The 17,878-nt window shown below is 52.3% G+C and overlaps 1 protein-coding gene across 2 annotated transcripts in view; it reads left to right on the top strand.

The window, feature by feature from the left end:
• The window catches only part of TBX5 (T-box transcription factor 5), a 46,514-nt gene that overhangs the window by 9,169 nt on the left and 19,467 nt on the right, over nt 1-17,878 (top strand). For both annotated transcript variants that reach the window (XM_043557684.1, XM_043557686.1), the window contains exons 6-7: nt 2,088-2,240; nt 10,325-10,416. In XM_043557684.1, coding sequence (XP_043413619.1) covers nt 2,088-2,240; nt 10,325-10,416 — 245 coding nt within the window. The remainder of the gene's footprint in view (nt 1-2,087; nt 2,241-10,324; nt 10,417-17,878) is intronic.

The raw sequence follows: 17,878 nt of genomic DNA, 5'->3' as shown, positions 1-17,878 counted from the left end.
GGGTACAGAGGGGCGTCTCTAGACAAAACGCCCGGCCTCCTTTCCGTTTCAACCAGGCAGTTTGCCCGCAGCGGCCCGTAGGCCGGAGCGTGCACTGCACAGAAATGCCGTCGAGCGTGCGTGGGCGGTCAGCTGGCCGGGGTGACGCGCACCTGCGGGCACCGGACCGAGACTTTAGCTTAAGCGCTGGGGAGAAGCGGGACGGTTTTGTAAGCGTCCCGCGTGCTACTCCCGCCTGGCTGGCGGCCTCCCGCGGGCTGGGTGCGGGGGACCCTTTTGTGGGGGGTCTCCGTGGAACCCTGGTGCGCGGCTGCGGGACCGTGCTCCGGCCCCCCGTGGGCGCCTAGCTTTTCCCCTGCGGTGCCTTCTGTGGGCGCGATGGGCTGGGCGCCCGGGGAGGGCTCGCAGCCCCGCAGCCAGGCTCCCGCACCCTGGAGCGTTTCTGGTCCTCCCGAGGGCACCGGAGAGGGAGGGTGCTCGGGGCTGCCCTGGACTGCCCTTCGCAGCCCTCCCCCACCCCCCAACTCCGGACTTGGGGTCCAGAGCCGCCCTAATGAAATTAGGAGTCATTAGATCGCCCTCGCGCTGATGTCTCGACACTGTCCCCGGCCGTCAAAGCAATTTGGCTAAGCCGGGACGATGGCCGCGCCGGCCGGGGGCTGCGGCGGCGCGCGGGGCCCCGCTGCGTCTCTCTGTCGCCACGCCACCCCAGCCCGGCGTCGCTATCGGCCAGGGAGGCGGCCGGACCGCGGCGGGCCGGAGATTAGAGCCGCGCGGCCCGGGGTCGGGGAGCCGCGGGGCCCCGGGTTCGCGCCCCTTCTCCGCTTCCCCTCCCCCTCCTCCGGGCGGGTCTCAAGGGTTGGCCCAAGGACCCTGCCCCAGGGTCATCAACGCAAATAATCCAAGACACCGGGACAGCCTCCGGCCGCTCCAGTTGGCTGTCCTGGGGAGAAAGCAGGCCCGAGTTCCATCCTGCCCGTTGAGCGCGGCGATTGGCCGGTTCGGCGGGTTTCTCTCGGAGCGTCCTGATGCGTGTTGGCTTTCACAGCCTCCCGAAATCATCAAAAACCCGGCGTCCTCAAAGCAGCCAGGCCGGTTTTCCAAGTAAAGATGCTCATCTCCTAGGAATAGCCCTGTTCCAGCAGAGCCCCCCCCCCCCCCCCCTTACTGACTGTAGTAGCTGGATTCTCGCTACCGCGGTAAGACCCTGTCTGCCCCGCCACCCCCCGGGGGCGTTCCCCAAACACGCAGAAGGCAGAAAGGAAGGAGAAAGAGCGCATGCCCCCCCAAAAGGCAGATGCAGCCGTTCTGCGTCCCGCCAAATCTGGAGATCAGGCTCGTGGATCCTGAAATGTTGCTGACCTTCTAGAAAGGGAACCTGGAAGGAAGCAGGCCCTCCTCTGCTGGGGGTGAGATGGGGGGGGGGGTGACAAGGAGATGCTTCCTCCCCCCAATCTCACCATCCGTGGAGGTCCCCCCACCCCGTTCCATTATCCTTTTTTTTTTTTCATTGACGCTCCTTTGCACAGTCTGCAAACAAAAGGTGATTTTTATTCCAGTTCTGCGAACTCTTGGTCTCTTCTTTTTCCATCTCTCGCAGGTTTATGGGGGGTGGGGCAGGGCGGAGGATGTTTGTTTGTTTGCGTCTTCTCCCCTTTCGCTCCAAAATTGATGCTTAGACATCTCCCCCCACCCCCGCCCCAACTCCAGGCACAAGTTCCCTGCTCCTGACTTGCTTTCCTCCCATTTGGGGGTGTGTGTGTGTGGGGGGGGAAGTACCTTATGCAGGAGTTAATTTATTAAGCAAACTTTATTAAGAATTCTGATTTACTGCCGTGTGTGCTTTGGGTAGATTCCTGGAATATTACCCGGGCTTTTTTGGTTGGAAATTGTCATTTTTGAAATGTTTCTTTTTAATGAAATCACTGGCCCCTTTTCAAAACAGGAGGGAAAAAAATCAGACATTTTTTTTTTTTTTTTGAGAGCCCGTATAAGGAGGCGAATTTTAGGGGTGGAAAGTGGGGTTTTACCTGGAAACAAAGGGGTTTTGATTGTTCTTACAATTTCGTTTTCTTTATGATTTTTAGATTATTCTAAATTCCATGCACAAATACCAGCCCAGATTACACATCGTGAAAGCAGATGAAAATAATGGATTTGGCTCAAAAAATACTGCGTTCTGCACCCACGTCTTTCCTGAGACCGCCTTTATTGCGGTGACTTCCTACCAGAACCACAAGGTAAGCTGACACCCGGGCGCTAGCTCTGGGACTGTCTGTTCGTTTGCATGAACACAATTGTGCAGGGGTCTCGTGCTGGAACCTTTAGACTTCGTTCCCTCGCTGCGGGCTGAGGCGGGACAAAGCTACAGATGGAGGACTGCAGCTGTTTGTACTATGTTCACGTGTTTTGTATCACTCTCTCTGTCTCTGTGTGTCCCTCTCACACATAGACACACACACACACACACACACACGCATGCACACACCAGTCAGACACAAGTTTATCAAACTGCAGGTGCCCATGCGTCCAAATGCAACAAGAAAGCATCTCTCTGGTCTCATGAAGTGATGACCGAGGAGAAAGGTCGCTTTTGTACGTGGCTCCCTGCTCTTGGGTGGGGGCCCGGTGGTACCCTTCATGGAGCTTTTTTTTTTTTTGGTGGTGGGGGAGGGTTGGGGGTCTCTCCTCCAGTCTGTCTTTTGGATGCATTTCAACTTGAACTGGGACAAAGTTGCCAGAAGCCTTGGGGTTGGGTTTGCAAGATGCCTTCTCTAGTTAGACAAGACCCTCTAGTTAGACAAGACGCTTGGGGAGGGGAGGGATACCTTGTTTTCAGGAAGCCGGCTGCCGTGTGGTGTAGACAGGGAAGGGTGCACACGGGTCCTGTCAACGACAGACCCCACGCTGTTCAAAATCCAGGCCCCGATTCGGGTATTTCCAAGCTGGACAATGATAGGTGAACAGGGCACCCCATAACCGCAGGTTGGGGGAGTATCTTTTATTCTCTCCCAGGGCAAAGGGCTCGTCTTGACTTGTCTTGGGTCATTTCTGTTCTTTAGACACTTGAGTGCCTCTGGATTCATTTTATTGGCCGGAGGGCAGGACTGAATGATTCTTAAACCTACTTATGAAAAGACATAGAATCTGGGGGGGGGGGGAGGCACCGCGGGGGTGCAGGTTGTTAGCATTAAGTAGTGGTTTAATTGGAGGACTGGCAAAGGGGAAATTAGCAGGTCCCATAGAGGATCAGTGAAGGCAGGTCACTGGGGCAACAGGAGGAGATAGTAGATGGGAGCATGGTAATGTCCTCCCTCTCCACAGCTCCTGTCCCCACTTGCCAGGAAGGGTGGCAGGAAGTTACAGGGACTGGGAAGAGGTGGGAGAGGACAGGGCAGGGTGAAGGGTGGGTTTAGCACCCTAAAGCCTCCGGTCACCCCGGGAAGGTCAGTCCAGTACATGCCGGGTGTCAGAAAGTGTCCCCCCACCCGCCCCGGTGAAGCCAGGGCACTTACAAGATAGTAATCTCCAAACTCAGATTGTCAGTCACCAGGCCAAGCTGTGATAGATGGTCCCTTCTAGACCACAAGGCCTGCCTCGGGGCCCCAGGTCTTGAGAGAGCTTCCCTCCAGAAAGAAAACTCACTCTCCCCAGAGTGCAATGACTTTTTAAAGGGGAAGAAGGATTTTTTTCTGGGATCCAAGCCCCGACTCGTCAAACCAGCAAGAGCAAAAACATTAAGGCCAAATACCCTGAAAATTGCAAAAACTGTTTCAGGCTAATTTGAGTCTGGCTGTTAGAAACCTGTTTCCTCTATGGCTGCTGTCAATCTATGTTTAACTTTGCGGTGACAGTCACAGGGGAAAAAAATTGGAAAAAATAGTAGCAAGGACATTCAGTCTCCCTCCCTCCCTCCTTCCCTCCCTCCCTCTCATACATATGCACATACAGCCATGTATTACACATACGTATCTACACACACACACACACACACACACACCTGACAGAGGGTCCAAACATGTATCAGACCTTCTTTTCTTTTGTTTCTTTCTTTTCCTCTAAGAAAGCCCAGGCTCCTACAGAAAGGACAGCAAGTGTTAGGCTCACCCTGCTGGAGAGTAGATCCTGTGGGGGAGATCCCGAAGCTCTGCGTAGTTAGGATCTTAGGGCCCATCCAGCCTGGCTAGATCTGGGGAACATGAGCACACTCTTGTCCCTGTCCTTCTTTCCGTCTCTTTCTTTGCTTTATTGAGGCATAACCGTCCAACAATAAAGTGCGATATGTGAAGCATACAGTTTGGCCAATTTGACAGGTATGTTATACCCACAAGACTATCATCGCGACCTCTTGTGAATCTACCTGACACGCTCAGGTTTCTGTTCTTTCTTTCTTTTCTTTTCTTTTCTTTTTTTTTTTTTTAAGTCTGTTCATTTATTTTGAGAGAGGGAGAGAGAGCATGAGGAGAGGAGGGGCAGAGAGAGAGAGGGAGAGAGAGAGAGAGAGAATCCCAAGCATGCTCTGTGCTGACGGTGCGATGCGGGGCTCGAACTCACCAACTGAGATGATGACCCAAGCCGAAACCAAGAGTTGGATGCTGAAACGACTGAGCCACCCAGGCGCCCCCCACCTCCAATTTTTTTTTTTCCAGATTTCTGTTTTTAAAAAGGTATCTTCCCCAGTGAATATATTTAGTGATCCGTGCGCTTGAAAGAGTGTCTGCCCAACGGGGTGTGTACTTTGTGAGGTTTGAACACAGTCTGGGGGATTGTGTATCTAAATGCTCATGGGTCTAAAAATGTGTGTCTCCAAATATGAATCTGGATGGATAGGGTTCACAGGTGGGAATTTTTAAAAAACATTTTTAAATGTTTATTGATTTTGAGAGTGGGGGGCACAGCATGAATGGGAGAGGGGCAGAGAGAGAGGAGAGAGAATCCCAGGCAGGCCCCACCCTGTCAGCACAGAGCCCGATGTGGGGCTGGAACTCTCAAAACCGTGAGATCATGACCTGAACCGAGATCAAGAGCCGGACAGTTAACCGGCTGAGCCACTCAGGTGCCCCTGGGGTTTTTTTTTTTTTTTTTTTAATTGGTTGGGCCATAAAGGTTTTTGAGCCCACCTGACATCCAGAAGAGGGATTCCATAGGCGAGAACTTGCAATCACTCTCTCCCATATGAGGTTTCCCCCACTTTTTAGTGGTAGAGTACCAAAGGCACTCATTTGTATCAGAAGGTAGTCTAAAGCAGTACATTTGTCCAGTCCAGTCCAGGGCCCCTCCAGACGTTCCCTGCGTGGATGTATGACCCGTGACTTGACTAAGAGGGCCAACCCGCGTGTGGTTTGTGGGCTCTGTCTTGTTCCCTTATGGTCCCACCTGGGCGAGGAGTTGAGACCTCTTGGGCAGGAGCCACCTGAGCTGCTGCTCACCGTTGCATAAGGTTAAGGTGGGACTCTGGAGGCGGGCTGCCTGGGTTGAAGTCCATTCGATTGGGCATAGTTCCTGGACTCGGTTTTCCTCCTCTGTACAATGGAGATAACACAAGCATTGTTTCTATCACTGTGAGGACCAAACGAGACAATCCTCGGAAAATTCGCAGTGCTGAGCCTGGCAAAGAGTAAGCACAGTTAGTGATGAAGTCACCGACTTACCGCTCAACCGATCCGTTTGCAACAGGGCAGCTCCTTCCAGAACACACGCTCGGAAACCCTTTGCCCTGTCCTGGCTACGTTAGGTTCCGAAAAACTGAGATTTTAAAGAAGTTCCTCTTACTGTGGTTGCACAACAGCTACAAACATTAGTCTTTGTGGTTGAGTCGGTTCGTTCCCCGAACATGCCATCCATTCAAGGGCTCTTTGCCCCACATTATGCTTTGGAAAAATGAGCAAGGACAGAAAAGCCATCCGCGTGATTAAATCGCCAGGGCAGTTCGGGACACTGACGAGCCGCTGATTTTTGATGTCCACGGCCCGGTGCCTTCACGATGCCCTCTCTCTGCTTGGATGCGGGTACCAGGCGGAGGCAGGTGCGTGGCAGGGTTCGCGCGTTGGGCCGCAGTCACGCACCCGCACGCCGCCGGGCTCCTAATGACACGACGTATTTCCTCAGCCCAGCTGTGATCCCCAAGCTGGATTTGGGAGGTATTTCCCCAGATGGTTGACAGCTTGGAAAAGATATTTAAAAACTCGACTCGTCCAGAACGACGTTTGCTCTGTGAAACACGTTTTTGTAAGGTTTTCACTGAAGCTGTCAGCAGCGTCCAGAGCGATCCCTAGAAATATTTAGGTGTTAAAAAAAGGTCACGTGGGCATTTCATTTCTCTGCTCGCACAACAATGGCTGTGTCTGCAAGCGGCCGTCCCCCCCGATATTAACTTACCTCGCCATTAAGAGGCATTTTTTCTTCCTGCTTAAATCATTGTGTAAGGAGCCTGTATTTATGAGGTACGAGCTTTCTGGTTGGGACCAGGAAATGAACCCCTAATAGAGAGACATAATTAAGATTTTTGGCCCTCGCGAGGGTGTGTTTTTTTTTTTTTTTTTTCAAAAGCAAGAATTCCCAACAATTATTCTCATTAATTTTTACAACCTCTGTCTCACTGGTCCGAGCTGGCATTTATATTTGTTTTTTTTTCCCCCACCGCCCCCCCTTCCCCCGGATATCCGGTTTTATGCTGACTTTGGAGGGAAGTCAGTTTCAGTGGAGCCTTTTTAGTGGAACTCAGACGTCTGACTCTATCAGCCTGTGTGCCCGTGAGTGAGTGAGCGACAGCACACGGCGGTGTGTCAGGAAGGACGTGTCCTAGAGGCGGTTATACGGAACAAGGCGGACTTTGCCACCTTTAGCTAAGCTTGTAGGTTAACGTTTCTCCAGGGTGATAATTCTTAATAACCTACGGGCGTCTGGACTCAGTCTACAAAGCCAGATGTGTGTAAGATCAACCTACCTAGGGGTACGTGTAGCAGATTGTGTTTGTCCTATGCGATCATACTTTTCGAAGCGCAAAAAGTAGGTAAGCAGGAAACCTTTTGGTAAGGAGTGGTGTCGGGGGAAAAAGATTTTTGCTGATAAAAGACTTCCTCCCCCCCCTCCCCCCGCCCCTGCATAATAATTGTTTGTCCTGAGCGCTTGGAGGAACAGTGACATCATGGACCAGGCATTAATTCAGCCCCGATACCACACCCTGACTGTCTTCAATATTTCCAGAAACTGGCTTCAGTCACTTGAAGGGGGGGGGGATTGGGGGCGTGGAGTGCAGCATGATCAAATATTTACTTAGCATATCGAGACTCTCTCCCCCTCCTTTATTTTTTTTTTTTTATTTATTTTTTTTTCGTTTATTTTATTTTTGGGACAGAGAGAGACAGAGCATGAACGGGGGAGGGGCAGAGAGAGAGGGAGACACAGAATCGGAAACAGGCTCCAGGCTCTGAGCCATCAGCCCAGAGCCTGACGTGGGGCTCGAACTCACGGACCGTGAGATCGTGACCTGGCTGAAGTCGGACGCTTAACTGACTGCGCCACCCAGGCGCCCCTCCCCCTCCTTTAAAAAACAAAAACAAAAACATGATTTATGGTCAGTTGGGTTGCATTTTATTTCAACGTTTATTTATTTTTGGGACAGAGAGAGACAGAGCATGAACGGGGGAGGGGCAGAGAGAGAGGGAGACACAGAATCGGAACCAGGCTCCAGGCTCTGAGCCATCAGCCCAGAGCCCGACGCGGGGCTCGAACTCACACACCGCGAGATCGTGACCTGGCTGAAGTCGGACGCTTAACCGACTGCGCCCCATGGGTTGCGTTTTATTGTGACAAAGCCTGAGTGGGAAAAAAAAAAGCTCCAGGAGGGGATGGGTCTTTGGACTCCAAAACAGAAGTGGCTTCGGGAGTGCACATGTTAAAGACTGTTTTCCTAAGAGATTTTATAGACTTTTCTACTCGTTCTGAAGAGTCAAGTCAAGATCAGGAAGTTGTAGGAATGGGCATGGTTTAAAAAAAAAAAGAAATGGGGGAAGGAATGTGTATACACATAAATACCCACACCTACTTTAAAAGTTTTAAAATAGATTTTGTTTTTATAAGAGAAGTTTTAGGTTTACAGCAAAGTTAAGTGGAAAGTACAGAGAGTTCCCATAGACCCCTTGCCCCCCACCCTTCCCAAAGGCTCCCTCACCATCAACATCCCCCACCAGAGTGAGACATTATTACAATCGATGAATGCACATTGACACATCGTTATCACCCGGAGTCTAATTTAGGGTTCACTTGTGGTGTCGTACATCCTGTGGGTTTGGACAAACATATGAGGACGTGTGTCCACCGTTAAGTATCACACAGAATAGTTTCACTAAATGTCCTCTGGGCTCTGCCTTTTCATCCGTCCCTCCCCAGACAACTTCTGGCCACCATTGACCTTTGCCTTTCTAAAATGTCCTATGGTTGGATTCACACACCAGATCTTAAAAACGTTAACTTTATATGTTTTTTTTTTTCATCGCAAATGCACACACATGTACACATACACAATATAGTAATTTTACGCTCATTATAGTGTCTTGGGGTGGGAAGGAAACCTTATAAAGCCATCTCTTCTGGAAAACAGAACATACCAGAATGCCTGCCCCCCCGGATGTGCCACGGATGAATTATGGGTGCATTCACTAATTACTCCTGGTCTCTCAAAGAAACGTGCTCAGTTTCTCAAAGTCTGCAGCGCTACTACGGGGGGTAGATGAGGTGTTTTTCGTGTGTACTTGGCATATGATGTGACCACAAAGAGAAAAGTGTTCTCGCTTTGATTATCTTTCCGTTCATCTATCAGGGAGAGAGTGCAGAACCAATTTGTGTAAGTTCGTCTCGAAAAGTGCCTCGTCTCCCCTCGCAACAAAGTGAGGGCGGGCCTTGGATTTAGAACTTTCTGTGGGTGCCAGCAGAGAGAATTTGATACAATAGTTTTCCTCTTATTGAATAGCTGGTGATTCTGGTTTGACGCGTAGAGAAGGTTACATGTATGAAATAAACGTAAACCAGAAGGGCTTTGACTGAGATCACAATACTAAGCAGACCCGCCTGCCGCATAGATAGGGTACAATCATGATAACGAAGGTGAAGCTAGAGTCACTGAATCTGCCCTGCTGGCTGTAACGGTGATTTGATGAGGGCGCCTGGGTGGCTCAGTCGGTTGAGCGTCCGACTTCAGCTCAGGTCATGATCTAGCAGTTCCTGAGTTCGAGCCCCGCGTCGGGCTCTGTGCTGACAGCTCGGAGCCTGGAGCCTGCTTCGGATTCTGTGTCTCCCTCTCTCTCTGCCCCTCCCCGCTCCTGCTCTCTCTCTCTCTCTCTCTCAAAAATAAACATAGGGGCGCATGGGTGCCTCAGTTAAGCATCTGATTTTGGCTCAGGTCATGATCTCGCGGTTCTTGGGTTCGAACCCCACTTTGGGCTCTGCGCTGACAGCTCAGAGCCTGGAACCTGCTTGGGATTCTGTGTCTCCCTCTCCCGCTCACACTCTGTCTCTCTATCTCAAAAACAAATCAAAACATTTTTCAAAAAGTAAACACATAAACATAAAAAAAGAATCCTTTAAAAAAAATGATTTGATGCATAAACACGCGACTCACACACAGCTTTTAGGAAATGCTTCTAGCAAAGTCCATACGGTTGGACTGTTTCCCCTGTTCTGTTACTGAGTATTGTACATTACAACCGAAATTTCCAAGAACAGGGATCGCGCTTCTTTGTCTAGAAGATTGAAGGGGTTTGGAGCGGTCTGACAGGTATCATGTATGTTACCATTCTGTATTTTGGTATTGATTTAATTAGACACCGTCTTCTACCTGGGCTGGCTATAACCCTTGTCTGTGAAGCTGAATGAACCCGGCATGAGGCAGAGCAGAATTTTGGAAGCAGTCGAGTTTTTTCAAACGGCGATCGCCACGCTGCGGGAGGGGGGGGGGGGGGGGGGGGAGCGACACCGTGTCAACGCGCAGAACTTTCCAGGCTGGGGGGGGGGGGGGTCGGCGCACCGAGTGTCGGGGGCCTAGATCGTGGGTGCGGCACAACATGGCAGGATTAAAAACCAAACGCAGCTGGAGTGATGCGGGGTATGACTCCACTTAATGGGCAAACCGAAACCAGGTTTTTTCCCCTTTTCCAAGCGGTCTGATCTAGGCCATTTTTCAAAGCCTCCTCTCGAATGAAGTGGTGGGTTCCGTTGACGTGACTGGCTTAATTTGCTGCCTTTGGTTGCCAGAGGCTGCGTTTCCAGCCATCAAGTGAAAACCCAAGTTTCTCCCTCCCTCTCTCTCTCTCTCTCCTTCCTTCAGATCACCCAATTAAAGATTGAGAATAATCCCTTCGCCAAAGGATTCCGGGGCAGTGACGACATGGACCTACACAGAATGTCAAGAATGCAAAGGTAAGAAGCTGGAATTCTGGGCTCCTTTGTCCCCACCGAGGAAAGGGAGAAGAGGCCACCCACGGCTTAAACCTTAAAGGATGGGACAGCCTGGGGGGAGGGGCGTGTGCCCCCTTGGGGGGCAGGACGGGGAGGAGGCACGAGGGAACTGGATGTTCTCCATCTACCCTGGGGAGGGGAGGGGGGACAAAAGCGAGAACTTTCTCTCCCCTCTTTCTTTGCTGTCGCCTACCTTCCCGTGAAGTCAGTCCTTTCTCTTTCTTCCCATAAGTCACAGCCGATGAATGATTTTCTTTTTGGCAACAGCTCTCCGTAAATGAAAGGGAAGTTAATGACTTGATTTCCTGGGGGTGAAATACAGACAAACCTGACACCATGTGGTGGTCCGGGGCACTGGGGGGTTTGGAAGCTGGTGATAAAAATTGCTCGGTATTTTTACATATCCTGTGGTCACGGTCGCTGATATGATGAATAGAAGGGGCTATAGCAAATGTACATAGTGGGAATTTGGTCTGATTTGAAAGGGTTGTACAAGCCTTGCCAAGTTTCTCAAACGTTCTCTTACCTCATGATACGCTTCCAAAATAACTTACCATATGGCGAGAGAATTAGAAATACATCTTGATTCCTTTGACCAGGAAGGGGTTTCTGTCCCCGCCCCCCCGCCCCCCCCCCCCCCGCCGCACCCCTTCTGGTGGGTTTAGTGTTTCAAAATAAAATGAGGTCATTTAGGAAGTTTTTCCTTATCCTCTCTGGAAGACACGAGAAGGGTGAGTCAGGCAGATGGACGGACAAACCCATTCAAAGAAACAGAGGGATCTAAGAAAGGGAGAGGGAAAACCCGCAGCGCTGGGGTTTTAACAGGCGTTTGGAAATCCGTGCCACGGAAACCGTGTTTAGCTGGTGGGGTCACCTGCTGTGACTTTGCACGCTTTTAAAAAGTGAGTAACACCGATACCTTCAGATGCACACACGTCCGCCCCGCTGGACGTGCTTCCGCGTGTATCATTGGGGTCCTTCACGATCGCGGGGGTAGTGAGATTTTTTGTGGTCGTGGCTAAGAGAACCCAGTTCTTAAATTGTTAGAAAACGTTGGCGTCGAGTGTCTGCATTTTGGAAATTGGAGTTGGGTGAAGTCCACGGTCAGCGGAAAAGTTGACAGTAAGGCACCTCATAAGGCTGGGAGGGGTCAACCTGTTTGTGGCCCTGGGCTCACAGCGCCAAGCTGTCGTTTGCACGGCGACCACACTCCCTCGCCATCCTGTTGGCTTCCTTTAAGGCGTTGTAGCCTTTGATGGAGTCTCACCTCAGGCCTGAAGGTGAGGCTCTGGGCTGTGCAGGTAGGGACTGGATGTGAGCCACCCTGCTCCGGCCTGCACACGAAGGGTTTTTCCCTCACGTCTTCCCTCCTTCCCGCAAAGTCAAGAGCAGACGGGATGATGGACTGAAGGTGTTGCAAATCACCCCCTCACGTGCACCCAGTCACCGGGTCGCGTCGATGCAGCCTTCTTAACATGTGTCCGAATTCACCCCCCCCGCCCCCCTTTCTCCTGCCAGGCTCTCGGTGCCAGCAGCCACAGCCTCCTGAGTTGTTTAGACCCTTCTAGGACATTCTCCAGGCAGCTGCCAAAGACATCTGTGTAAAACACGAATCAGACGAGGTTACTCCACAGCCTAGAACACTCCCAGGCTTCCTGATGCCCTCAGGATGAGGTCGTCCAGACTCCTCGTGGAGGGCCACGCCCTTCCTGTCCGACCTGGCCACTCCTCCCTAGCTCTGTCCCCCTCCAGTGCCCCCGCTCTGTCTCAATCATGCGGAAGGGGATGCTCGACACCTGTATTCTTCCCATTATTTTTGGCCCCTCGAACAGCACGTCTGATCTGCCTCAGGCTTTCTCCCTTCCTCCCCGCTTGACCCTCTCCCGCCCATCACTAGGTCTCCTTGGAGCTGTCCCTTCCTCCAAGAGGTGTCCCCTGGCCACAGACCGTGTATGTCTGTCCCCAGGACCCCTGACCGCTTTCCTGTGTCGGGCCAGGGCCCTGCGCTTTGGAAGCTGATTGGCTGGATGATAGACGTGGAAGGAGAGACAGGTGGGGAAGCACAGATGTCTGAGAGCTTCACTGTCAGTGACCCCAGGGGAATCAGTGACCCCAGGGGACTCTCAGCCTAAGAACCGCGTGCGTCTTTGTGGCCGCGTTAGGAGCCGCACCGGGGAACCAGGCTGGGAGAGTGGACACGGTCATGGGCCCGGTACTGTGGACGTGGTCCCTGAGAAGGAGACAGAGTAGGGCAGAGCGGGTCCAACAGAAGGCTTTGGGAGTGGGACGAACCCGGGTTCGATCCTCGCTCTGCATTTATCAGCATGCGACCTCAGGCGAGTGACTTAACCTCGCAGAGCCTCAGTGTCTTCATCTGTAAAATGGGTGTAAATAAATACAGCTTCCATCTTCCAGGGTTCTTGTAAGTGTTATATGAGAGGCTGTCAACAGGGTACTTGGTTCTTAGTCCACGCTCGATATAACGTATCTGATTTGGGGGAAGACTCGCCATTACTCCCAGTTTTGCCCTCGTTAAGCAGTTATTCTGGGCTGTGGTCCCAACTCCCAGTGACAAGTGGGGAAGATGGCTGTCCGGAGTCGGCTGTGATAATAGCCAGGCCGGAACGGCAGGCTCCCTGTTCGTCTTGTAATCCTGTTTCCTGTCCCCTACACACCCGGTGACAGCTGGCTTGGGGTGGGGGGGGGGGGAAAGCAGGAGGAATGACATTTCCTCTAATTCCAGCAGTTGGAAGAAGGGAGAGGGCCGGACATTGACTCACAGTTAGCCCGCATAAATATCGTCCGCATTCGCTTGGCAAATGTCTGGGCACTCACCCCGCCGTCTCTTCTCACCCAGCTCTCGGTGTTTTTTGAAAACGCAGATGGTCTTAGTTGTTTTGCAATGTCCGTGTACGATTTCTAATTCCAGAAAGAAGCCCGCTTACTATAAAAAAATGGGAGAGCTGTGGGAAAAGCACAAAGCGGACGACAAAATTATTTTAAAATCCTGTCTTTTAGCAGGCTGATTAAAATATGCCGAGGTTATTCTGCAAGGTTAATCTGCGGCTTAAACAACATCTTCCCCTAAAAACCAATATTTCCCCAATTGCAGGACCCCTCCCCTGGTGACAGATGGATGATTTTAGAAGGTCTGCGGACGCAAGCACATCAGGCTGATTTTATAGTTGCTGTTGCTTAGAATGAGGCTGCTTCTAAAGAAGGAGGAAGGGGGGAGGGCAGGGGGACGGCGAAGGCTGATTATTTAAGGGAAAGTATTAACTAAATAGCAGTAGAGCTGGAGTAAACGTTTGTCGAACTTGTCAAGGTCCTATGCAAATGGCCGAAATTTGGGAAATACCCCTAAATGCGCATCCTAACAAGAAAGGTGCGGGAGCTTCACTGCTGTTTGAAATGATCTAGAGCCTGGTTTTCCATAGAACATGGCTTTCTTTGAACTTTGCTCCAGTCTTTAAGATGTGTTCAGGCAGGTTGTGAACTTCCTAAGAGTCAGCAGGTGCTGGGGACCAAGGCCAAGGCCGCTGGGGCAGGAGGTGGCGGCCCTGGGGGGAGGGGAGATGGGGGAAGGAGCGGGTGGGAGTCAGGCTTTGTGGGAAGAGTGGCGTTTGCCCTGTTGGGAACAAGGGTTTTCTGGGTGGGATCAGGGTAGAAGTGGGCAGTGATCTACAAGTCTTGGGGTCTAGAGTAGGGGTCACGTTCTGAAGCTCTCTGAAAGCCAGCCGGGGTGGCCCAGTGACATGGTGGCATTAGGGGGCACAGCTGCTCCAAGAAGCATAGGATGCTCCAGACAGAAGGGACCACAGGAGACAGCCTGTCCCCCAGTGTTCTCCCTTTGGCAGAAGGGGAAACTGAGGACCAGAGACTCATTAATCCATGCAGTTTCTGATCTGTCGATCCGTTATTCAGCGAACACACGTTTGGGAAGGGCTCGCTCGACGCCGGGTCCTGAGGATGCAAAGGTGGATCTCCCGGGGAACGGGGTCCACTGGGGGAAAGTTCTGGAGTTGGGATCGGGGCCACCCCATGGAGTAGCTCCAGGGCTCCCCTACTCCACTGAGCCTCGGCTGCCTCATCTGTAAAATGGGGGATGACTATAGAACCCACCTCCAGGGCTGTTGCCTGGGTGAATGGATAATGGGCGCATCCTGATTGCTATTGCAAGGTAACAGGTGACGCCCAGGCTTCGCTGGGACGGGCTGGAAGGCTATGCCTTCTGTTCCGTGTGCGTGACTAAATCCGGGACAGCTGGAGCGCTAGACCCCGCTTGCTCTGTGCCACCACGGCCCGCTAAAGGGCCAGGGAAGTGTAGGCGACCTCAGAGTGCCCATCTGCTGGCCCTCGCTCGGTGCTGCTGCTCGTCAGAAGCACTGATGCTGAAAAGACCAGGCGTGGCTGGCCGCCACGTGTGCCAGGTGAAGCAGGAAGTCACCCCGCTCGTCTCGTTCGTGATTTGCGGGTCGGGAACTTGGAAAGGGCTCGTCTGGGCACTTCTCGCCTGCAGCCAGGTGTTGGCTGGGGCGGCAGGTAGCTGAAGTCACGCGTCCGGGCGTCCGGGATGGCACGCAGCTGTGATCGCCAGCTGGTGCTGCCTTTCGGCTGGGACCTCAGCCGGTGCGTGCGGCCCGCCCCGCGTGGCGGACTCCGAGGAGTCAGACTCCTCCCGGGGCTGCCGGCTGCTCCCAAGAGGACCAGGAGGGAGCCGTGAGACTCTTGCTTACCGGGTCTTGAAAACACGTAGTGTTACTCCTGCCGCATCCCGTGGCTTGCACGGGACTCACTGGGGTGGGGCCCGATCTGAGGCGCAGGGATCCCCCCTCTAGGGAGGAGAGTCGAAGAGGGTGTCTGCGTGTTTTAAGCCCACCCCGACATGCACGGAGGCATCTGGCAGGGGATGGGGCCCAGACTGAGGCTGGACTGATGTCAGGCCGACGTTGAGACGGGGTTCGTGCCCTCGTGAAGCCAGACGCCGGCTTGGCCAGCCCAGGGCCCCGCGGCGAGCCAGGGCGCAGAGGCCTGGCTGTGAGCTCGGCCCCTTGAGGGTGGAGAGACGCCCCCTTGCTCCCCACCGCTTCCCCCACACTTCTTGGGTCACCTTGCACAGAGGGCCATTTATGCAGCGTCATTGGGGTTTGTCACACTCGATGGACAGTGGTGGCTTCCAAGCCTGTCTGGAGCCGGGACACCCTGAGGCTCTGCTTCGCTGGCCTGGATTTGGAGCCCCCCGCCCCCCAGCCAGCCAGCGGCTAGGAAAGCTTAGGGCCCAGGATGTCCCAGCTCCACCCAGGAGGTTCCTGTTGTCTCTCCCAGGCCGGCTCCGCCCACCCACGCTGGAAACCGACGTTTCGCCTGCCTCTGCGTTCCTTAGAGTCCCTTCCATCTTTTTCTCCAGGGCTGGGCTTCTTAATCAGGGTCCCTTTTGAAAATCCAATGAAAGCCAGGGACTCTCTGAACAACTCACAAGATACAAATAGGAAAAAAAAAAAAAAAAACATTTGCAAACGATTTCGAAGGATTCAGGGGTCCCCCCCCTCCCCACCGCCGCCCTAAAAGGTTAAAGCCCTTCCGTTGGCACCTTCCCTCCTCCTCCAGCCCCGGCTTCCTGATTTTAAATGAATGTTGAGGCCTTAACCTCAAGCGGTCACTTTTCAAACGGCTTAGCGCTCTTGTAGCCCCATGCTTGTGGTTAAAGGTAATCGGAATGCCCGGTTAATGAGGAGTGATTTGCAAGACAACATTCCGGACATGGCATGAACTCCCCACTCCCGTACTTTTGGCTAGCCAAGCGGCTTCCCCCAGAGAAGTGTGAACTTATGGAAAATAAGAGGGGGTTGTGTTTGGGAAGCCAAGCCGGCCTAAGATGTGAAATTGAGGTTTGTCCCAAGGGGGTCCCATGTTGGCTCCTGGTTGACCGGCAGGGATATGGATGCTGAGAACACCCCCCCTCGACCTTTTCTTGATCATCTGCAGCACTGTCCCCCCCCCCCCCCCCCAGCATACCTTCTCTTCAGGGACAGTGTCTGTGGGCACATCCCTCAGTCACGTGCGAATAGCACTTCTCAGACTTTTGGCGGACATCAAAATTACCTGGGGGTGGGGAGCTTGTTAAGAAAAGCAGATTTCTGGGTTTCCTCCTCAGAGGTTCTGAATCGGTGGCTCTAGGGAGGGCTCAGAAATGGCCCTTTGGCACGTTTTCTGATGGAGGGGTCCCCTGCTTGCACCTGGGTAATCCCCTGGCTCTACAGAACGGGCACGGGTGTTCAGGTAAATGTGTGAAATAGATCTGGAAATAGATTCCGTGTGCTGGGCTGTTGTGTAAAACCTAACCCTTTGTTGTAAGCGCTCAACTTTGGCTGAACGTGAGAAGTACCCGCAGTGCTTCCCCAGTGTTTTGTTATGAAAACTGTAAAACATACAGAAAACGTGGAAGAAGGGTACAGTGAGCACCCACAAATCTGCTGCTTACATTCTACAGTTAATATTTTGTTACATATTTGCCCTATCAGCCATCTGACCACCCATCCATCCATCCATCCATCCACCCACCCATCCTCCCATCAATCCATTGACCAGTCCATCTTTCCATCCATCCATCCATCGGCCAGTCCATCTATCCACCTACCCATCCACCCATCCACCCATCCAGACATTGACCAGTCTGTCTTTCCATCCATCCATCCATCCATCCATCCACCCACCCATCCATCCATTGACCAGTCTGTCTTTCCATCCATCCATTCATCCATCCATCCACCCATCCATCCATTGACCAGTCTGTCTTTCCATCCATCCATCCATCCATCCATCCATCCACCCATCCATCCATTGACCAGTCTGTCTTTCCATCCATCCATCCATCCATCCATCCATCCATCCATCCATCCATTGACCAGTCCGTCTTTCCACCCATCCATCCACCCATCCACCCATCCACCAGTCCATCTATCCATTCATCCATCCATCCACCCACCAATCTATCTGTCCATCAATCCGCCACCCCATCCATCCATCCATTTTATTTTTTTATGCATTTCATACTGAGTGGCAGCGGCAGACACGAGTATATTCCACTCCTCTATGCTTCATGCGTATCATTAACTAAGACTCCATTTTTGCTCACAAATCTCTATTTTGGGTAAAGTTACATACAGTGAAATGCACAAACCATAAGGCACCGTTCGCTTTTTGACAAACACACATTCCTGTGAAATGAAACCCAAGCCCCCGTCGTAATATAGAACATTCCCCCACCCCAGAAACTTCCCTCATGCCCCATCCCAATTAATTCCTGCCCCCACGTCCCCACCAGAAGCAATTCGACTTATATTTCCTTTCTACTGTGGGTTTTTTCTGTTACAGAATTTGGTATAAATGGATGCTTATAGCGTGCATTCTTTTTGCATAAGGC

This window comes from Prionailurus bengalensis, chromosome D3 (genome assembly GCF_016509475.1).
Source record: "Prionailurus bengalensis isolate Pbe53 chromosome D3, Fcat_Pben_1.1_paternal_pri, whole genome shotgun sequence".
In the NCBI taxonomy this organism is placed as follows: domain Eukaryota; kingdom Metazoa; phylum Chordata; class Mammalia; order Carnivora; family Felidae; genus Prionailurus; species Prionailurus bengalensis.
This window is presented reverse-complemented; position numbering and strand designations above follow the sequence as displayed.